At 41.9% G+C, this 24,509-nt stretch overlaps 1 protein-coding gene across 1 annotated transcript; it reads left to right on the top strand.

Moving 5' to 3' along the window:
* The first annotated feature begins 5,303 nt into the window (after positions 1–5,303).
* Positions 5,304–24,304, top strand: LOC133348752 (uncharacterized). The gene has a single exon (XM_061561710.1). It carries the CDS (start codon positions 5,641–5,643, stop codon positions 20,353–20,355), a length of 14,715 nt encoding a protein of 4,904 aa, XP_061417694.1. The 5' UTR covers positions 5,304–5,640; the 3' UTR covers positions 20,356–24,304.
* Positions 24,305–24,509: the final 205 nt, after the last annotated feature.

The following is a 24,509-nucleotide window of genomic DNA, read 5'->3' as shown; positions in this document are numbered from 1 at the left end:
ACAGTAGAACAACAAGTCACTGATGCCCTTGTTACAACCGAGACAATTATTGTAACTGAATCTGAAATGTCAGCAAGTGTCAAAACTGCTCAAAATCAAGAAAACATGTGTGAACCAACAGAGACTCCAGAATGTTTGAAAACTAGTTCCACAAAAGCTTTGCCGATCACAAGCATTCCTGAAGTCAGTCATGATGTAGAAATCAGCATCAAGTTGTCGAATACGGAAATGTTAGCAACAGATGCGTCAGACACATCACATTCTGAAAACAATAAATTGTCTGCAGATTCTTCAAAGGATATTGATGATTTGACTAAAGAATTCGATGTTCAACCTTCATCATCTGGAGACAAACAAGACATATTGACGACGATTAACGACCTTACAGTGGTATCAGAAGAAGAGATCAAAGAAGCAAAATTGAGCACTAGGTTAGAAGCTGAAGTGGTTTTAGCAAGTCTGGAAGAAACTGGTGACGAAACGGTAAAAATCAAAGACAAAGCTGTTACTAAATCGACTGATGTCATCACACTATCCGGTGACATTGAGACGAGAGAAGTAATAACTGAAAAAGATCAACAAAAGGAAAGTGACAATGTAATTGCACCATCCGACACCGTGAGTGAAAATCGTCCATTAAGTGACGAAACAAAGGATGAGCAAGGTGACAAAGCTGAGACAACTAAGATCATTGCAGCAAGTGCTCAAGACATGCAACGAGTGGAGAAGATCGGAGAAAGCAAGGAAACAATTAAAAAACCCGATGAAGCTGGATTAACAGTAATAAAAGACAAAGCTGAAGGGCTAGAAATCTCAACATACATCCAACCTTCAACTGCTGCAGAAGTCACAACAGTACAAACTGAAGCTCTTGCACAACAGGAGATCGATACTGAAGTTGTTTCTGAAGCCAAGCAACCAGGTAGGATCATCCCAGAAGAAGAAACTGGTCGTGTAGGGTTAGGGAATGAAAAGTACCCAAGCGTTCTATCAGATTCTGTGACCACACCTTCACAAGACAAAACTGCTATTGTAATAGAGCCTTCTGCTGCAACCCCTGAAGAAACTATTGATGATGAAACCGCCACTGGTAAAGAAAGTGCACCTCTACCAACAGTATGTACAGAGGAATTCCAGAGTAAAAAAACTACACAAGAAGTACCACTTGACCAATCCACACTAGAAATCCCCACAGATACTGATTCTCAATCAAATGAGGTCGACTCATTCAAAGCCACTAAAGTAGATGATATGGAACCTACAGCACATGTAAAAAATATAAAACTCACAGTAGAACAACAAGTCACTGATGCCCTTGTTACAACCGAGACAATTATTGAAACTGAATCTGAAATGTCAGCAAGTGTCAAAACTGCTCAAAATCAAGAAAACATGTGTGAACCAACAGAGACTCCAGAATGTTTGAAAACTAGTTCCACAAAAGCTTTGCCGATCACAAGCATTCCTGAAGTCAGTCATGATGTAGAAATCAGCATCAAGTTGTCGAATACGGAAATGTTAGCAACAGATGCGTCAGACACATCACATTCTGAAGATAATAAATTGTCTGCAGATTCTTCAAAGGATATTGATGATTTGACTAAAGAATTCGATGTTCAACCTTCATCATCTGGAGACAAACAAGACATATTGACGACGATTAACGACCTTACAGTGGTATCAGAAGAAGAGATCAAAGAAGCAAAATTGAGCACTAGTTTAGAAGCTGAAGTGGTTATAACAAGTCTGGAAGAAACTGGTGACAAAACTGTCAAAATCAAAGACAAAGCTGTTACCAAATCGACACTATCCGTTGACATTGAGATGAGAGAAGCAATAATTAAAAAAGATCAACAAAAGGAAAGTGACAATGTAATTGCACCATCTGATACCGCGAGTGAAAATCGTCCATTAAGTGACGAAACAAAGGATGAGCAAGGTGACAAAGCTGAGACAACTAAGATCATTGCAGCAAGTACTCAAGACATGCAACGAGTGGAGGAGATCGGAGAAAGCAAGGAAACTATTAAAAAACCCGATGAAGCTGGATTAACAGTAATGAAAGACAAAGCTGAAGGGCTAGAAATCTCAACATACATCCAACCTTCAACTGCTGCAGAAGTCACAACAGTACAAACTGAAGCTCTTGCACAACAAGAGATCGATAATGAAGTTGTTTCTGAAGCCAAGCAACCAGATAGGAGCATCCCAAAAGAAGAAACTGGTCGTGTAGGGTTAGGGAATGAAAAGTACCCAAGCGTTCTATCAGATTCTGTGACCACACCTTCACAAGACAAAACTGCTATTGTAATAGAGCCTTCTGCTGCAACCCCTGAAGAAACTATTGACGATGAAACCGCCACTGGGAAAGAAAGTGCACTTCTACCAACAGAATGTACAGAGGAATTCCAGAGTAAAGAAACTACACAAGAAGTACCGCTTGACCAATCCACACTAGAAATGAATGTGACTGAAGTGGTGACCTTGATTTCTCCACCTGTCCCTGTGGAGCATCAGTCTGGTCATGATGAATTATGCACAGATGTTCCCATTCAAATTGACCAACCAAGAGATTTAGATGGACACAAGCAAGACAAACCGAAGGGTGCACCACCAGGTGATACATTTGATGAAGCAACCGGTCAAGATGTGGGAAAACCACTCTTTCAGAGAATGAAAGAGAAAACGAAAGAATTTTTCAGCTCAAAGTCTGAAAATGTAGAGACTGACAGATCAATCCCAGCAGATACTGATTCACAATCAAATGAGGTCGACTCATTCAAAGCCACTAAAGTAGATGATAAGGAACCTACAGCACATGCAAAAGATATAGAAACCACAGTAGAAAAACAAGTCACTGATGCCCTTGTTACAACCGAGACAATTGTTGTAACTGAATCTGAAATTTCAGCAAGTGTCAAAACTGCTCAAAATCAAGAAAACATGTGTGAACCTACAGAGACTCCAGAATGTTTGAAAACTAGTTCCACAGAAGCTTTGCCGATCACAAGCATTCCTGAAGTCAGTCATGATGTAGAAATCGGCATCAAGTTGTCGAATACGGAAATGTTACCAACAGATGCGTCAGACACATCACATTCTGAAGACAATAAATTGGCTGCTGATTCTTCAAAGGATATTGATGATTTGACAAAAGAATTTGATGTTCAACCTTCATCATCTGGAGACAAACAAGACATATTGACGACGATTAACGACCTTACAGTGGTATCAGAAGAAGAGATCAAAGAAGCAAAATTGAGCACTAGTTTAGAAGCTGAAGTGGTTTTAACAAGTCTGGAAGAAACTGGTGACAAAACTGTCAAAATCAAAGACAAAGCCGTTACCAAATCGACACTATCCGTTGACATTGAGACGAGAGAAGCAATAATTAAAAAAGATCAACAAAAGGAAAGTGACAATGTAATTGCACCATCTGATACCGCGAGTGAAAATCGTCCATTAAGTGACGAAACAAAGGATGAGCAAGGTGACAAAGCTGAGACAACTAAGATCATTGCAGCAAGTACTCAAGACATGCAACGAGTGGAGGAGATCGGAGAAAGCAAGGAAACAATTAAAAAACCCTATGAAGCTGGATTAACAGTAATGAAAGACAAAGCTGAAGGGCTAGAAATCTCAACATACATCCAACCTTCAACTGCTGCAGAAGTCACAACAGTACAAACTGAAGCTCTTGCACAACAAGAGATCGATAATGAAGTTGTTTCTGAAGCCAAGCAACCAGATAGGAGCATCCCAAAAGAAGAAACTGGTCGTGTAGGGTTAGGGAATGAAAAGTACCCAAGCGTTCTATCAGATTCTGTGACCACACCTTCACAAGACAAAACTGCTATTGTAATAGAGCCTTCTGCTGCAACCCCTGAAGAAACTATTGATGATGAAACCGCCACTGGGAAAGAAAGTGCACTTCTACCAACAGAATGTACAGAGGAATTCCAGAGTAAAGAAACTACACAAGAAGTACCGCTTGACCAATCCACACTAGAAATGAATGTGACTGAAGTGGTTACCTCGATTTCTCCACCTGTCCCTGTGGAACATCAGTCTGGTCATGATGAATTATGCACAGATGTTCCCATTCAAATTGACCAACCAATAGATTTAGATGGACACAAGCAAGACAAACCGAAGGGTGCACCACCAGGTGATACATTTGATGAAGCAACCGGTCAAGATGTGGGAAAACCACTCTTTCAGAGAATTAAAGAGAAAACGAAAGAATTTTTCAGCTCAAAGTCTGAAAATGTAGAGACTGACAGATCAATCCCAGCAGATACTGATTCTCAATCAAATGAGGTCGACTCATTCAAAGCCACTAAAGTAGATGATAAGGAACCTACAGCACATGTAAAATATATAGAAAGCACATTAGAAAAACAAGCCACTGATGTCCTTGTTACAACCGAGACAATTGTTGTAACTGAATCTGAAATTTTAGCAAGTGTCAAAACTGATCAAAATCAAGAAAACATTTGTGAACCAACAGAGACCCCAGAATGTTTGAAAACTAGTTCCACAAAAGCTTTGCCGATCACAAGCATTCCTGAAGTCAGTCATGATGTAGAAATCAGCATCAAGTTGTCGAATACGGAAATGTTACCAACAGATGTGTCAGACACATCACATTCTGAAGACAATAAATTGGCTGCAGATTCTTCAAAGGATATTGATGATTTGACAAAAGAATTCGATGTTCAACCTTCATCATCTGGAGACAAACAAGACATATTGACGACGATTAACAACCTTACAGTGGTATCAGAAGAAGAGATCAAAGAAGCAAAATTGAGCACTAGTTTAGAAGCTGAAGTGGTTTTAACAAGTCTGGAAGAAACTGGTGACAAAATGGTCAAAATCAAAGACAAAGCTGTTACCAAATCGACTGATGTCATCACACTATCCGTTGACATTGAGACGAGAGAAGCAATAATTGAAAAAGATCAACAAAAGGAAAGTGACAATGTAATTGCACCATCCGACACCGTGAGTGAAAATCGTCCATTAAGTGACGAAACAAAGGATGAGCAAGGTGACAAAGCTGAGACAACTAAGATCATTGCAGCAAGTGCTCAAGACATGCAACGAGTGGAGGAGATCGGAGAAAGCAAGGAAACAATTAAAAAACCCGATGAAGCTGGATTAACAGTAATAAAAGACAAAGCTGAAGGGCTAGAAATCTCAACATACATCCAACCTTCAACTGCTGCAGAAGTCACAACAGTACAAACTGAAGCTCTTGCACAACAGGAGATCGATACTGAAGTTGTTTCTGAAGCCAAGCAACCAGGTAGGATCATCCCAGAAGAAGAAACTGGTCGTGTAGGGTTAGGGAATGAAAAGTACCCAAGCGTTCTATCAGATTCTGTGACCACACCTTCACAAGACAAAACTGCTATTGTAATAGAGCCTTCTGCTGCAACCCCTGAAGAAACTATTGATGATGAAACCGCCACTGGTAAAGAAAGTGCACCTCTACCAACAGTATGTACAGAGGAATTCCAGAGTAAAAAAACTACACAAGAAGTACCACTTGACCAATCCACACTAGAAATCCCCCCAGATACTGATTCTCAATCAAATGAGGTCGACTCATTCAAAGCCACTAAAGTAGATGATATGGAACCTACAGCACATGTAAAAAATATAAAACTCACAGTAGAACAACAAGTCACTGATGCCCTTGTTACAACCGAGACAATTATTGTAACTGAATCTGAAATGTCAGCAAGTGTCAAAACTGCTCAAAATCAAGAAAACATGTGTGAACCAACAGAGACTCCAGAATGTTTGAAAACTAGTTCCACAAAAGCTTTGCCGATCACAAGCATTCCTGAAGTCAGTCATGATGTAGAAATCAGCATCAAGTTGTCGAATACGGAAATGTTAGCAACAGATGCGTCAGACACATCACATTCTGAAGACAATAAATTGTCTGCAGATTCTTCAAAGGATATTGATGATTTGACTAAAGAATTCGATGTTCAACCTTCATCATCTGGAGACAAACAAGACATATTGACGACGATTAACGACCTTACAGTGGTATCAGAAGAAGAGATCAAAGAAGCAAAATTGAGCACTAGGTTAGAAGCTGAAGTGGTTTTAGCAAGTCTGGAAGAAACTGGTGACGAAACGGTAAAAATCAAAGACAAAGCTGTTACTAAATCGACTGATGTCATCACACTATCCGGTGACATTGAGACGAGAGAAGTAATAACTGAAAAAGATCAACAAAAGGAAAGTGACGATGTAATTGCACCATCCGACACCGTGAGTGAAAAGCGTCCATTAAGTGAAGAAACAAAGGATGCACAAGGTGACAAAGCTGAGACAACTAATATCATTGCAGCAAGTGCTCAAGACATGCAACGAGTGGAGGAGATCGGAGAAAGCAAGGAAACAATTAAAAAACCCGATGAAGCTGGATTAACAGTAACGAAAGACACAGCTGAAGGGCAAGAAATCTCAACATACATTCAACCTTCAACTGCTCCAGAAGTCACAACAGTACAAACTGAAGCTCTTGCACAACAAGAGATCGATAATGAAGTTGTTTCTGAAGCCAAGCAACCAGAAAGGATCATCCCAAAAGAAGAAACTGGTCGTGTAGGCTTAGGGAATGAAAAGTACCCAAGCGTTCTATCAGATTCTGTGACCACACCTTCACAAGACAAAACTGCTATTGTAATAGAGCCTTCTGCTGCAACCCCTGAAGAAACTATTGATGATGAAACCGCCACTGGGAAAGAAAGTGCACCTCTACCAACAGTATGTAAAGAGGAATTCCAGAGTAAAGAAATTACGCAAGAAGTACCGCTTGACAAATCCACACTAGAAATGAATGTGACTGAAGTGGTAACCTCGATTTCTCCACCTGTCCCTGTGGAACTTCAGTCTGGTCATGATGAATTATGCACAGATGTTCCCATTCAAATTGACCAACCAATAGATTTAGATGGACACAAGCAAGAAAAACCGAAGGGTGCACCACCAGGTGATACATTTGATGAAGCAACCGGTCAAGATGTGGGAAAACCACTCTTTCAGAGAATTAAAGAGAAAACGAAAGAATTTTTCAGCTCAAAGTCTGAAAATGTAGAAACTGAAAGATCAATCCCAGCAGATACTGATTCTCAATCAAATGAGGTCGACTCATTCAAAGCCACTAAAGTAGATGATAAGGAACCTACAGCACATGTAAAAGATATAGAACTCACAGTAGAACAACAAGTCACTGATGCCCTTGTTACAACCGAGACAATTATTGTAACTGAATCTGAAATTTCAGCAAGTGTCAAAACTGCTCAAAATCAAGAAAACATTTGTGAACCAACAGAGACTCCAGAATGTTTGAAAACTAGTTCCACAAAAGCTTTGCCGATCACAAGCATTCCTGAAGTCAGTCATGATGTAGAAATCAGCATCAAGTTGTCGAATACGGAAATGTTACCAACAGATGCGTCAGACACATCACATTCTGAAGACAATAAATTGGCTGCAGATTCTTCAAAGGATGTTGATGATTTGACAAAAGAATTCGATGCTCAACCTTCATCATCTGGAGACAAACAAGACATATTAACGACGATTAACGACCTTACAGTGGTATCAGAAGAAGAGATCAAAGAAGCAAAATTGAGCACTAGGTTAGAAGCTGAAGTGGTTTTAGCAAGTCTGGAAGAAACTGGTGACGAAACGGTTAAAATCAAAGACAAAGCTGTTACCAAATCGACTGATGTCATCACACTATCCGTTGACATTGAGACGAGAGAAGCAATAATTGAAAAAGATCAACAAAAGGAAAGTGACAATGTAATTGCACCATCTGATACCGCGAGTGAAAATCGTCCATTAAGTGACGAAACAAAGGATGAGCAAGGTGACAAAGCTGAGACAACTAAGATCATTGCAGCAAGTGCTCAAGACATGCAACGAGTGGAGGAGATCGGAGAACGCAAGGAAACAATTAAAACACCCGATGAAGCTGGATTAACAGTAATGAAAGACAAAGCTGAAGGGCTAGAAATCTCAACATACATCCAACCTTCAACTGCTGCAGAAGTCACAACAGTACAAACTGAAGCTCTTGCACAACAAGAGATCGATAATGAAGTTGTTTCTGAAGCCAAGCAACCAGATAGGAGCATCCCAAAAGAAGAAACTGGTCGTGTAGGGTCAGGGAATGAAAAGTACCCAAGCGTTCTATCAGATTCTGTGATCACACCTTCACAAGACAAAACTGCTATTGTAATAGAGCCTTCTGCTGCAACCCCTGAAGAAACTATTGATGATGAAACCGCCACTGGGAAAGAAAGTGCACCTCTACCAACAGTATGTACAGAGGAATTCCAGAGTAAAGAAATTACGCAAGAAGTACCGCTTGACCAATCCACACTAGAAATGAATGTGACTGAAGTGGTGACCTTGATTTCTCCACCTGTCCCTGTGGAACTTCAGTCTGGTCATGATGAATTATGCACAGATGTTCCCATTCAAATTGACCAACCAATAGATTTAGATGGACACAAGCAAGACAAACCGAAGGGTGCACCACCAGGTGATACATTTGATGAAGCACCCGGTCAAGATGTGGGAAAACCACTCTTTCAGAGAATTAAAGAGAAAACGAAAGAATTTTTCAGCTCAAAGTCTGAAAATGTAGAGACTGACAGATCAATCCCAGCAGATACTGATTCTCAATCAAATGAGGTCGACTCATTCAAAGCCACTAAAGTAGATGATAAGGAACCTACAGCACATGTAAAAGATATAGAAACCACAGTAGAAAAACAAGTCACTGATGCCCTTGTTACAACCGAGACAATTGTTGTAACTGAATCTGAAATTTCAGCAAGTGTCAAAACTGCTCAAAATCAAGAAAACATTTGTGAACCAACAGAGACTCCAGAATGTTTGGAAACTAGTTCCACAGAAGCTTTGCCGATCACAAGCATTCCTGAAGTCAGTCATGATGTAGAAATCAGCATCAAGTTGTCGAATACGGAAATGTTACCAACAGATGCGTCAGACACATCACATTCTGAAGACAATAAATTGGCTGCAGATTCTTCAAAGGATATTGATGATTTGACAAAAGAATTCGATGTTCAACCTTCATCATCTGGAGACAAACAAGACATATTGACGACGATTAACGACCTTACAGTGGTATCAGAAGAAGAGATCAAAGAAGCAAAATTGAGCACTAGTTTAGAAGCTGAAGTGGTTTTAACAAGTTTGGAAGAAACTGGTGACAAAACGGTCAAAATCAAAGACAAAGCCGTTACCAAATCGACTGATGTCATCACACTATCCGTTGACATTGAGACGAGAGAAGCAATAATTGAAAAAGATCAACAAAAGGAAAGTGACAATGTAATTGCACCATCCGACACCATGAGTGAAAATCGTCCATTAAGTGACGAAACAAAGGATGAGCAAGGTGACAAAGCTGAGACAACTAAGATCATTGCAGCAAGTGCTCAAGACATGCAACGAGTGGAGGAGATCGGAGAAAGCAAGGAAACAATTAAAAAACCCGATGAAGCTGGATTAACAGTAATAAAAGACAAAGCTGAAGGGCTAGAAATCTCAACATACATCCAACCTTCAACTGCTGCAGAAGTCACAACAGTACAAACTGAAGCTCTTGCACAACAGGAGATCGATAATGAAGTTGTTTCTGAAGCCAAGCAACCAGGTAGGATCATCCCAGAAGAAGAAACTGGTCGTGTAGGGTTAGGGAATGAAAAGTACCCAAGCGTTCTATCAGATTCTGTGACCACACCTTCACAAGACAAAACTGCTATTGTAATAGAGCCTTCTGCTGCAACCCCTGAAGAAACTATTGATGATGAAACCGCCACTGGTAAAGAAAGAGCACCTCTACCAACAGTATGTACAGAGGAATTCCAGAGTAAAAAAACTACACAAGAAGTACCACTTGACCAATCCACACTAGAAATCCCCCCAGATACTGATTCTCAATCAAATGAGGTCGACTCATTCAAAGCCACTAAAGTAGATGATATGGAACCTACAGCACATGTAAAAAATATAAAACTCACAGTAGAACAACAAGTCACTGATGCCCTTGTTACAACCGAGACAATTATTGTAACTGAATCTGAAATGTCAGCAAGTGTCAAAACTGCTCAAAATCAAGAAAACATTTGTGAACCAACAGAGACTCCAGAATGTTTGAAAACTAGTTCCAAAGAACCTTTGCCGATCACAAGCATTCCTGAAGTCAGTCGTGATGTAGAAATCAGCATCAAGTTGTCGAATACGGAAATGTTACCAACAGATGCGTCAGACACATCACATTCTGAAGACAATAAATTGTCTGCAGATTCTTCAAAGGATATTGATGATTTGACAAAAGAATTCGATGTTCAACCTTCATCATCTGGAGACAAACAAGACATATTGACGACGATTAACGACCTTACAGCAGTATCAGAAGAAGAGATCAAAGAAGCAAAATTGAGCACTAGGTTAGAAGCTGAAGTGGTTTTAGCAAGTCTGGAAGAAACTGGTGACGAAACGGTAAAAATCAAAGACAAAGCTGTTACTAAATCGACTGATGTCATCACACTATCCGGTGACATTGAGACGAGAGAAGTAATAACTGAAAAAGATCAACAAAAGGAAAGTGACGATGTAATTGCACCATCCGACACCGTGAGTGAAAATCGTCCATTAAGTGAAGAAACAAAGGATGCACAAGGTGACAAAGCTGAGACAACTAATATCATTGCAGCAAGTGCTCAAGACATGCAACGAGTGGAGGAGATCGGTAAAAGCAAGGAAAACACTCAAGAACCTGAAGCGGTTGCTTTATCCGTACGTAACAATATAATTAAACCTTTTGAAAAATCCGCAGGCATCCAACCGTCTAATGTTAAAAAAGTCACACTTGAACTGAATGTACTTTCTGCAGATGAAAAAATTAATGATGAAGAATCCTCTGACATTGAGCAGGGTGCTTTGATTACGCTAGACAGTGAAAAGTCACTCACTGGAGATCCCTTTGCCCTGAGTAAAACCTCTTCAGATAAACCGACTGAAACAAAAGAAGTTCCTTCCATTGCAACATCTGAAAAGACTGTCATTGACACTGACACCACAAAAACCAGTGAACCCCAGCACGTAACGTCTGCTCTGGAAGTGTGCGATGAAAGATTAACCCAACCAGAAAGTGATACTCTAAAATCTCCCCCTGAAATGAACGAGGTTGAAGCAGTCACATCTCTTTTACCACCTTCCACTGATGATATGTATTCTGCTGTTGAGAAAACTTACAAAGATAGAGCACACAAACTTGAAAAGAGCTCGTTAGAATCAGTTGCTTCTGTGGAGAGTGAAAAAAGAGAGGCAAATAGTACACCATTCGTGGAGGAACAACTTCAAAAGGAGAGGACAAAATCTGTTATTGATATAATGATAGAAAAAGCTCAAGGCATTTTAACTGACAAGTCTGACAGTGAGGAAGATGACACAGTTTTCCCAGAAGCTGAAGTCCAAAATTACGAGACTGATACATCTGAAACCACATCTGGTATGTCTGCAGAGAGCATCAAAGAAACTGCACGTGATGTTCATGGTAATGTTGAAGAGAAAATTGTTACCAATGGTGAGGTCGTTTCAGAATTAACATCTCATGGGCAAGAAATTTCAGTTGATATTACGCTTACCGCTCATCCAGACAATGCCCCTCAGCCAATTGTACATTCTGAAGAAGTCACATCTACATCACCATCTGCCAGTGATGAAATGCAGGCTGATCTTGACAAGATGTGCACAGACGAATCGAGCATGCACAAAATATATTCGAAAGAAGTATTTTTTTCTGTGGAAAAGAAGAATACTAATTCAGATACAGCAGAAGGATTGGATGATGCACCGCATCATAGAGAGAGGAAAAAATCAATATTTGATATTATTATAGAAAAAGCTAAGGACATAATTCATGGACCATCTGAAAGTGAGGTAATTGAATCAGTCTCCCAAGAAGAAATTGAAGCCAAGGATAAAAAGATTGATACACTTGGTACCACGTCTGATCATACTTTAGAGCTGCATGTGAAAACTACGCAACATGTGAATGTTACTGCAGATGAGGAACTCGATCATGCCAGTGATGTAATGTGTTCAAATGTTAAAGCGGTCAGCACCACTACTTGTCCAGAAAGTACCCCTGTACCAAGCGAGACTTCTGCAGTTAAAGAATTAAATGATGAAGAACACACTAATATCGCACATTTTGCTTGGACTGTTCCAGAGGTAGAATTTGGAATTATAAAATCCGATGTTAAAAAGTCGAGCGCTGACAAATCAGTTCCCTTCACTGCAATCTCTTCAGTTGAATCTAGTGTTGAAAAAGAAGAGTTTTTCACAGTAACATCTCGAAATACCATCAGTGACACTGACACAACAAAAATAAGTGACTCCAGGTGTAGTACGTCTGATCTGGAAGTGCGCAGTGAAGGAGTAACCCAACCAGAAAGTGAGACTCTCAAATGCCCACCCGAAGTGAGCGAGGCTGAAGCAGTCGCATCTCTTTTACCGCCTTCCACTGACAAAAGTGATTCTGATCTCGATAAAACTTGCAAAGACATAGCAACCGAAGTTGAGAAGACCACATTAGAATTAGTTGCGTCTGTTGAGGCTGAGAAAATAGAGGCAGATGCAGCCGAATTTGTAGATGAAAAACTGAATGAAAAGAGGAAAACATCAATTGTTGATATTATCATAGAAAAAGCAAAAGGTATGTTTACTGACAAGTCTGACAGTGAGGAAGAGGACTTAGGTTTCCCAGAAGAAACTGAAGTTCAAGATTATGAGACTGATACATCTGAAACTACATCTGGTTCATCTGCAGAAAGTGAAAAAGTAATAACAGATGTGGTTGTTTCAAAATTAAAATCTGAAGGGCAAGGAATTGCAGTTGATGATGAGCTTATTACAGATTATGTAAATGAAGCAGCGGCATCTATCTTACCGGTTTCCTCCGGAGAAATCCATGCTGATCTTGACATAGCATGCACGGACGAATCAAGCAGGCAAATAGAAACATCAAGAACACTGCTTTCTTCTGCGGAAAATAGGAATACTCATTCAGACACAACAGAAGTATTGCATGATCAACCATCTCATAGAGAGAGGAAAACATCCATTATTGATATTGTCATCGAAAAAGCTAAATGCATAATTACTGGGCCATCTGAGAGTGGCGTAACAGAGACAACCTCCCAAAAACAAATTACATCTGAAGATGAAAAGGTTGATACACCTGATGGCACATCTCATGATACTTTGGAAGTACAGGCAACAACTATTCAACTTGTGCATGCGATTGCAGATGACGAAATTATTAATGCCAGTCATGTAACCACTGTGAATATAAATGCAGTTAGCACCACCACTCATCCAGAAAGTACCGTTATAACAAGCGACACTTCTACAGTCAAAGAAACAAATGATGACGTACGCTCAGAAATTACGCATACTTCCTGGAATATTCCAGAGGTAGAATTCGGTATTGTAAATGCTGATACTAAAAAGTCAAGCAATGCAGAGAAGGTTACTTTGACTACAATCTCTTTAGACAAACGCGTGGTTACAATAAGGTCTTCCTTGGCAACTGCCAGTGATACTGATGCCACAAAAATAAGTGAAGCCCCGTGTTTAACATCTGAACTGGTAAATGAAATTGGTCCAGTTGCAAGGCTTGAAGAGACTGTGCACGATACCACCACCGCCAAAGAGGAAACTGAAGCTCTCATTTCACCACTTGAACTAAATGCGGCTGAAGATAGAGCATCTATCTCACCCTCGGCAACTGACGAAATGGATGCCAATCTCTTTGACATGTATGTAGACGAAACAACCAAACTAGTAAACGTCTCTTGTGAATCGGTTGTCTCTGCAGAAACTAGGAAAAATAGGATGGATACAAAAGAAAGAGTCTACGAAGAACCACACCGTAAAGAGAGGAGCAAATCTCTAATTGACATTGCCATAGAAAGAGCCAAAGACATGTTTGCTGGACCAACTAATCGAGAGGAATATGAGTCAGTCTCCCAAAAAGAAATTGAAGACGGGGACGATGTGACCGACACATTTCATACTGCATCTGATGTCACTGCAGAAAGTCATCAAGAAACTATACATCGTGAAGTTAGTTTAAGCAAAGAAAGTGCTGAAACTATTGATGCAACCGTTTCAAATTTCCAAGCAGATAAAGTGGAAGGAGCAGTCGAAAACGAGAAACCTACTTCAGAAATCAACACTGCGCTAATTTTGACATCTCAAGAAGTCGAAATAAAGAACGAAGAATTCCCCGAAGCCACAACTTCTTCAGGCAGTGTCCCAGTTCGGAAAGGTGAAACTCACGTTGCACAGTCAGTTCAGATTCTCAGTGGTGCTCACAGCATCAAAGAATATGCCCCTCAGAATAGAGCGTTTACAATGGAGGTTCATCATAAAGAAATGAAAGAAATGGATGACCAAGAAGAAAATGATGCAGTTTCTACACTGAATAAAGACGAGGAGGAAAAACTGGAAGAAGAATTTAAAGTTAAATTACATCAGTCAGAACCAACATCTACCAAGATGCATGATGCTCTGCCCACAACTACAAAGGCCATCACCAACATCAGCACCTCTTCTGCACTTGACGTCGCAAGTGCACCACGAGCCACAGAAACGCCGACAAAAGAACAAGAATTACCCACACACATCCCACGTGATAATCCTGAAGAAAGTTCCACGACGGTAACAAGGGTTTACGTTGACAACACGTGCATTGAGGAGGAAGTTTACATTGTTACATTCATCTCTACAATTTGTAAGTCATCTGCAGATGCATTGACCTCTGAGGAAGAAACATCTCGTGATTCGCAGAATTCCACGTTGTATGACGTCTCAATCCTTCAACAAATAGAGACACCTATTGAAAATCAACAAACATTTAGCACAATGTCTGAGCAACACAAACACGATCAGCCAAATGTGCTAGAAGACAATGTATTCCTTGCACATGACCAACCTCAAAAGACAATCGATGGGTCAACATTTGAAGGAGGAAAGCCTGAAGCTGATAGAAACCAGAGCAAACCTTCTTCATCCACTGAGGAATGCATGACGTATTTGAAAAACACATTGAGTCCAACAGGGAGTGAAGTTAAAATAACATTCGTAAACAAAGAAGACGTGGACATTATTTACATAAGGCCTGCTCGAAAAAGTGTCTCGGTTGAAGTGCATCAAAGTGCGAGTGGGAAGGATTGTCTAGCACATCTTTCCTCTGCCACGGAAGGTGTCACACACGAATCAACAGAAGCGTCCTCCACACACACCCAGAAGCAGGGCACTGAAAACTCACTGACGGAAACTGGAGCAACCACAACAGAAGGGTCATTCGTTGTAACCACGGCATCTACAGAGGAGACTAAGGCTTTTGCTTTGAGGTCAAAAGAGACCCCTCATGACACTTCTCCCGTTACAGAAACTGTAATGCATGACTGGGAAGAAGTTACCACTTGCAAAGATGATCATCGGGTTGTTGACCCTGTAGGAGAAGTCAAAGAGCCTTCATTAACGACTGCCACATCAACATTGGTCACTGCTCCGCTTAAATTTTACCACGAGGAAACATTTTCAGATGGAGCGACAAAACACAGAGACGGTTCAGAATTATTTGCCGAAGTGAAAATTGAGCCGAGAGAGGAAGAACGTGTCAAAGAGCCACCTTTCAAACAAAAGGAAGCCATTGGAAAGGCCGAAGAACTCATTAGTGGAAGCAATGTTGCCTTAACACAAGAAGAGACCTCAAAACTTCTCAGTGAAACAGAAGAACAATGTGACTCAGGAAAAGGAACTGAAAAACATACATTACAGGAAACACTTTCAATCGTCACTGATAAAGAATGCAACTACGATGATGATGAAGAATCGTTTCATGCAAATACAGCACCTGCTTCTGTGCAATATCAAATTCAGGATCATGATAAATCAACAATACAGTTACCTCCTGATCAGTCCACGAGTCAAGGAGATGCACAAACATCTTTCATTGGCAGGATCATACAGACAGCTAAAAGTTTGTTAACTGGAAAATCTGAGTCAGACCAGGAAGACACCTCAAACTCTCAATTAACTACAGAAATACATGCTGACACAGGAGATGCATCTGTTTCCATTTCAGAAAATGAGAAAGAATCAACATGTGGTAAAGATACGGCAGAGAGTAAGATCGCCGCCGATGCTGCTGCCACAGATGCAGAAGAATATGGATTGTCATGGAATATCACTCAACACGTGTCTTTTGCCGCTACTGAAACCACTGATTTAAACATATTTCTTGGCCAGGGACAATGTATCAATGTAAAAGATGAATTAGCGTATACGAATGATAAACATTACATTTCGTCAATAACAGACCAAGGAGAACGAAATGAACTCGCATTGACAGAAGATCCATCAAGTGAGAGTAGAACTGATGAAACAACTGAAGTCCTAGTAGAAGATGAAACTAGACAAGACCATGCAGATATGATGAAAAGACGGTTAATGAGTTGCACCGGGGATGAAACGCAGATTTCATTTGTCTACATCGATGACACAGAAATAATGTATGTAAAACCAGCTCGAAAAGATTCAGCTGCTTGTCTCGTTGATGAAGGATATGAAGTTGCCAGTGGAAAAGACCCCGAAGCATCCACTCAATATTTGGATCAACATCAGCAGTTTGGAATGATGGAACCCCACGTACACATAGAGTATAGTGAGAAGGATAGTCATACAAGTACAGCAGCTGTCTCTGATTCCTCCTGTGTAGATACATGGGTGCATGCATTTAAGGAACTTGAAGCAGAATTGGAGGACTCTAAAAGCAAAGCTGAAGCTGATGATTTTACATTCTGGAGAGAGGATTCCAAGGAAATTACAGAAATACCATCCTTTGTCCATCCTACCTCAACTGATGAACGTCCTCTCGCTGAACTAAACACAGCCTTGACAACAGAATCCGCTGAAATGAAGAATGGACCAGAATTGCAATCATCAATATCACATACAACCTTCAATAAAATCCACCTCCATTATCCCGAGAGCAACACGGAACATACAGAAGAGGAGCGGGAGATTGAGACCTTGTCTGCAGCCATTGCCTCCACGGCATGTGAACAAGGAATTAATACAAGTAAAGAATTGCTGAAACGTTCAAAGGCTTCCATTAAACCAGACATTATTCTTGTGCATACTGCCAAAACAGGAATTGGTCATCAAGAAACTTCCATACACACAACTGCTTTAGCAGCTAAAGAGGATACTAAAGATGAAAGTTATTTAGTCAATGTAGATTCACCACGCATTGAAAGTAAATTAGCCGCCGATTCCTCTGAAGGTAACGCTGCACACGCGGCTGAAACGGGATTCGATGCACAAACTGAAGAGGGCCAGGAAACAGCTTCTACTGCAGACACGATTGATGTTCCGCCTGAAAAATTAAATGAACTCGAAATCGATGGCACTAATGTTGAAGCGACAACTCGGACTGCTGCATCGGTGCGAGTCGACACATTGTTAAAATCTACTGTCACCGCCGAAAGTCCTCCTGATCACCATGACAATTGTAAGGATGCAACTACTGAAAGCGAAGAGTGCCCCTCGGATTTTGTGGATGATCAACTGCAAGAGGTAGATATAAATAAAACGTCTTTTATTACACGAACAATACAAAAGGTGAAAGACATTTTCATTGGAACGCCAGTTAACGAGGAGACGCAGTTGACACGTCAAGAAGATTTGGAAGCAAACACTGGTGAGCTGGAGACAATCACCAGAGCGAAAGAAAGTCCACATTCTCAGCTTCAAGTTGAAGCTGGCGACACCAGAGATTTGGAAAAAGAAGTAAAACAAACAGAAGAATTACACGCTGGTGCCCATTCTCATCCTGATCAAGAAGTTAATGTGGTCACGGACCCCATTGCTGACGAAGGTATAACTGTTGGGGGAAGCACTAGAAGTACAACCGATAATTTCATTATTCAGTGGCCAGAGCGTGTTAATCCTTTTAATGACATGAGTATATCTTTATCTGATAGTGCTGTGACAATAACTGTAGCCCCAAGAGATGCAGCTGCTAATGTGCTGGAGAAGCAAGATAATGCACCATCGGACATATCTCTAAAAGATGCCACCACAGGGGAATCTGCAAAAGCTACGCATTCAGAATCTGATGAAGAATTTCACGATTGTTTGACTGTTTTGGAAGAATTCCCTATGCCTGTTATATCAAAGGATGCGGTTGAGCACCCTAAACGGTCAGAATCAGTGTTTACTGATAAGATTCCTCCTCATCACCTTGAAGCATATACACAAATTATAACCACACCTGAAGAAAATTTAGTTAAAGGTCCAGAAACAAGTACAAACATTTTATCCGCGGTTGATGCGGAAAATCTTAAAATATCAGAAGCACCACAGTTCTCACCAGAACTCAGAGATGAAGATTTTCCCCATGACATTAATACTTCTGAGGCAGTTCACCAATCAGACACTAGCATCATATTATCTGATGCTGAACAAGTTATAAAAAGACCATCTGTAGAGAGCCATGCATCTGACTTAGATAGGACATTTTTCATAGAAAGTAATGTCTATAAGGGCCAATTCAGTATTTCAGAGAAAATTGTGAATGAGTCAGAAGCAGGATTGTCAGACAGCGGTGACAGAGGCAATCAAATCGCACGTGAATTGGACAAAAGCTGCACCACTACAGAGCAGATGATACCCACAGAGACAAAAGTGAACACGTATGACACAACTGCTCCTCGAGACGAAACTCCCAAAACAACACGCAAGCAGTCCTTTATACAAAGCCTCCAGAGTTTGCTTCCATTTGGTGACAAGACAGCCGTGAAATCAGACCATGCGACGAGCACAGACGTCAGTGAGCCTGGGCAAGTCACGTGCGAGGCGGCTGAAAATTGCACGGAAGAAACAAGTCACCCGGCATTAAGGGACAAGGCACAGCAAACCACAAACGAGCAGCCACTGCATCCATCACACGCTGCCACTGACAAAGTAACATCTGAAGATGTTGCGCCCAAGAGCGACGGGACTGCAGATGCGCAGAGCAGTGAAACACACAAGGCAAGTCAGACGTACAGCAGGCATTTAACATCCTCAATCATTTGCGAATGCATGATGCAGCCGGAAATTACTACAACATCTAAGCACGACATGCAAACACAAAAAGCCACAGAAATCACACAAGACTGCCCGGTGACCAAACAAAGCAAAGCAACGGACGAATACGGACAAGCGACATTTTCACCTTCCTCTCAGCTGCTTTCAATTAAAGAAGTTGGTCACCAAGTGAAAGAGCACTTATTCAGTCTAATGAAGCAGTCGCCTGGCAAGCACGAAGCTGAATTCGCCAGCAGCGAGATAGAGAACGTGGTGGACAGCTGCGCCCTGGCACTGAAAGTACTGGCTCCCGATGCCCAACAGGAGCGCCACGTGAGTTCAATCACCCAGACGCTCATTAAACACTCCTCGCTCGGGACACTCACGGCCACGGCGGAGGCGGCGTCGCTCCTGAAGAAGCACCCAACGGACCCGGCGGTAGGCGCTGCGGTCTCCGTGTTGGCCGTCTGCACCGCCGTCGGAGAGGCTCTCAATTTATTCTGTATCAAGACCACGGGTGAAACGTTGTCTCAGTGCTCGTGTTCATCCCTTCCCGCCGAGGCAATGAGTGAGGAGCTCAGGATGGTGGTGCACGGACTCCTGCACGACGACGGGAGTGGCCGTCGGCCACCGGGCACCGTGGCCACGTTGCGAAGAGCCGCTCTGGGGGTTGCCGTGACTCTCAGCGCATATGCCGTGCACCTGCAGACCCCCAGCGACGAGCAGACGGGCTCCATCGCAGTGTTCATACGGCAGCTGTGGAACGCCGAGCAGCGAGGGCGCGCGGGCAGAACGTGTGCGCCGACGTCACCCGAAGTATCACCACAGCCACGGACGGCATCAACCCAACCGCGAGAAACATCAACCACCCAGCTACCAGCGACATCAACCCAAACATCATCAGCAGCAGCATCATTGCCAGCGCTGTCCGTCGAGACGTGCACTCTCTTGGAACGCCTCCGTTCGAGCAGAGGTCCCCTGGCCTCGACTCTGGGCTCGGTGGCCGCCGCCGTGCTGATGGCGACGCGCCTCGCCGAGGAGGGCGACCCCACGCTGGTGGACGAGATGGTGCGGCACATGGCGTGTGGCTGCTGCCACCATGCGTTCGACACCGTGGCACACCTCGTGCCGTGAATGGCGCTGTGGCAGGAACGAGATTGCCGCTAGCAGTGTACCGAAGCGTGCACACGCTCCAGGCTCCGGCGGATGTCTCACGTCTAGGCTTGCCGCCTGTCACGCTCTTCTCCCAGCTGTTTCCATTTTTTTGTGGTTAGTTGTCCTCGGAAATCTGTCAGTCCTGCCAGGACAATGACAGTCCCCATTTCTGTCAATTGCGTGAAATAATACACCTCTCAAGAGATGCATTTACCTATAGTTATCCCCTCTACGGGAATTGTGAGATATCCCCCCCCCCCCCCCCCATATGTCTTCATTTTTTCTACAGCACAGGTGGCAACCATATACCACACGTATCATGTCTTGGGTGAAAATTTTGATGGGACTTATTTTTTTCTGCAACACCAAAAACTGAAATTCACGTGAAGAAGGTCACTGTGGCTGCTTTGGAATGCCTGGCGAATGTGACGGGCAAAGCATCAGCTCATTGTTATCGTTGGCCGTTGCCGCCATCTTGCTTGCAGTCAACGTTCAGTCGGTGCCACTGGAAATGACCTCATGGCCATTCAGTGAAAGATGTTGGCGTGGTTTATTTTTTACAGAACTACAAAATGATAACGCAATAATTTTTTTGTTATTTTTATGTCATTTGCAGATGATTGAGGTATGCGGAATTAACGAAATAGAGAATGAAAACACATTTCGTTTTTTTGTTTAAGTTCTGCAATGACTGCATTGCAGTCATTTCATAGGATGCAGTCATTGTAATGAAAAGCCAACCGAAATTGTGCATGAAGGAGAAACTATTGGTCTGTGAATGACATTTAATGGAATCTTAATTGTGCATGAAGGGGGGAATTTGATTGGTATGATTTTAATAAGGTTTACTAATTAGGTCATTAATAAAAACACTCAATAGTTTAAGATGATAGAAACATTTTTCTTCAAGATATACTTTATAAACCATAGAGAAATTCCACAAGTATGTTATGTCAGTAACAACAACAAAAAAGACTAATTTTAGGAAGTTAAGAATGATAATCATGTCAGAGTTGCGCTGGCACAACTGAGAAGCTGGATTCTAATCTAGGCAGCTGCCTGCGATTCAACCGGGTTCTCAAGTGTGGCACTTTGATGGTCTCGGCGGCCTGGTCAGTAATGCTGCACAAAAAACAATAATATTAAATTTAGTTCTGCACTTAATGTAGCTAAAATCCAACTCTCAGAACTAGATATATCGGCTTTACTGTCGTGTGATGAATGTTATTCATCAATATGCAGAGCAGGTAGGAAATTGCTGCCCTCTACTGTATAGATCAACGGTCACTGGAAGAGATCTCAGAGGTAGCTCTGTGATATCCACTTCCATGGACCGTTATCTAACCTGAAAGGATTGCACTGCTCTGCGAGAGTTGCTAATGGATTCTTTGTCTTACGATGCGACCCCGATAACACAATCAGGATCAAATTGGGTGACTTTTTCAAAGAAAGATGATTGTGTAGTTGCAAGGAACATAACATCCACAAATATGTTGACAAGATAACAATTGGTCTATTTGTTTCTGCTGTACCTGACACATTTGTGGAATTATCTCAAACCTTGTGGTAAATTCTAATTTCTTGTTTTCAGCAAAAGTTCAGCAGGCCGAGTGACCCTGGGAAAAAGGTGGTATAGCTCAACGGGCTTTATTTGGGAAATAATCTTATGAACTTGATGAAAATAGCAGTAACTGCCACATTTCTCAAAAATAACAACCAAAGATTTACCAACAATTCATTTTTGGATTAAATCATTTGTTTAATGAAATATATAATGAATCCTGTATTAACGAAATAGACGTAAGAAGGTGTTTGGCAGGGGTAATGGTTACATGATGTGTCAAGTCAGAAGCTCGTGGCCCTATGAGTGGTGGCCATTGCTCACTGGTTACCTGTTTAGGAGCACTCAGCCGAGCTGTAAACATTCAACTTTACCGTGACAACATAAAGGCTCAATAAGGAACAAAACAACCTCCGCTCACTTCCATTGCCAGATGATGCAGCCTCAAGGTATAGTGATCACCTTACAGACTCTAGATTCGGGATTGTTTTTTACATTCAATTTACAATGGAACATTCGATTATGATCCTGACCAGGATTTGAAATCTCGACCCAAAAATTGTCATTCTAGGTGAAATGCAGAAACTGTAGCACGTGGGGCCCTGATTCTCACATTGTCAAAAGCTAAATTTGGAGGTGGCCATTTGATTCCGTGGCCGACATTGCCGAGGTCCCCTGACATTCAAACCCGGGCAGTTTATTCCAAATTGAGTCCGAATAAACTGTGTTCTCAAATTCAGCGAGATGATGCCATCTCATCGGTCGCTTACATTAAACTTGGCTTTTCAGTTAATTTGGCAAAATTTTAGCAGTGACAATTTAAAAGATACATTTCGGTTTCACTGCCATGTGACGAAGGTCTCTGCAGCAGGGTGCACGTGGATGTGCAGCACGCCTCGTGTGGATAAGAGGCCACTTGAAGGGATGTCGGAAGAAGTTCTGTGATATCTCCTTCGACGGGCCGTTTTCTAACACGGGGTGATGCGTTGCTCTGCGGCACAACTCCGAATGGACATTTGTTCGTCACGTGACATGGCACTGTAGCACAATCGGAATTAAATGAAAGAAGGCATCAATTGCCTCTTGATGTTCAAGATGTTAATGCATTTGACCAAATCACCCAGAATATGCCAAATTTCGTCAGATCTCGGAAGCTAAGCATGGTTGAGCCATGGATCGTGCTTCGATGGCGACCAACACCTTGCACAACAGGTGTTATAGGCGGCTGCGAGGGCTACGTCGTCAGCATGGGGAAGTGCAGCAAAACCCATTGTTGTACTGTACTATGCTCCAACGTCTATGCTCCCAACTTTCACTGACCAACTTGGTGAAGTATGGTCAAACAACCCTGAAGAGCAGTCTGGCCTGGAGAGGCGCTTGTGCATCATCAATACCACACCTCCCGAGACACAGAAGAAGGGCCCCATGTTGAGCTTCTGCAAGCACCCTCGCTCACGTCCAGCGTTGTCGTCTAAGATAAGCAAACACTGAACAAGAGTTGTCGACTACGAGGCTGTATATTTAAGGCATCATTGAGCAGAGCAGCAGGGTAGTGCTATTTGTGGCGGTGGGCGTTTGCGGAGTGTATGATGTTCTTCATGGTTGTGTAAAACCAACATTGCTGTTTTACTTCTCATGATCAAGTACAGTTTTATGAAACGCACTCCGAACCACTTTCATCCACCTCATAATTTCATCGTTTTAATCCCGGTCCACCATCAATTAACATCTCGGTGATGAGATGTTAAATCCCTTGCCTGGTATACAGGAGATCGTGGGTTAGATCCCGACCCTGACGTCTGTATATTTGGAGTTTGCGTGTTCTCCTCGTGGTAGCGTGGATTTTTCTTCGGCTCCTCTGGTTTTCCCCTGCACATTTAGAATCAACATGCGTTTACAGTATTTGACTGATATACATTTTTACGTGATAAGCAACTTAATTGAGCTATTCCTTGTGGCCAGGTCGCTACTGAAAAAGAGCTGTGAAAGCTCAATGGATCTTACCTGTGTAAAATAAAAAAATTGACAAAATTTGTCTGTCCCAGGCGCCTAGATTCTGCTGTTGTTTTCCTCTCCAGTTGTACCCCTGCCACATATATCTCCAGATTTGTACGACAAATTCGCAATACAGAAATTAACAAAGATTTAACCCATGACCAAATATTTTACTGTTCGTAGAATGTTGACGTGCACTCAACCATTACAGCCCAAGGGACTCTTGTTCACACGAACAGGAATCATCCCAGTTGGTGGTGCATGCATTTGTCTTTGCATGTTTGTGTCTTTGCATGTATGGGCACAGTTGAATTCATATTAATATCGACTGTACTCTGTTGTCGGAAAATAAAGAGCGCAGATTCTTGTTAATTTCTTGTTTTCTCAAACTCTGATTGAAAAGCGCCGTTCAGCATCTGGAATTCCTATAGATAAGCACCTCAGTGATGTATAACAACAAGTAAAAAAAGCACGCAAGACGCTCATTCCCAGATGTGTCTCTCCACGTTTAAAAATAAAATAACTGTTTTTAACACATGCCACAACTCCACATTTCAGCAGCACTGGCTCAACACAA

This window comes from Lethenteron reissneri, chromosome 28 (assembly GCF_015708825.2).
Source record: "Lethenteron reissneri isolate LAM-NWPU_2019-01 chromosome 28, ASM1570882v1, whole genome shotgun sequence".
NCBI lineage: Eukaryota > Metazoa > Chordata > Hyperoartia > Petromyzontiformes > Petromyzontidae > Lethenteron > Lethenteron reissneri.
The sequence above is the reverse complement of the archived record's forward strand: the minus strand, read 5'-3'. Positions and strand labels throughout refer to the sequence as shown.

Excerpts from the sequence above, each read along its gene's own strand:
- LOC133348752 (XM_061561710.1), top strand. The coding sequence starts at position 5,641 with ATGGAACCTACAGCACATGTAAAAAATATAAAACTCACAGTAGAACAA.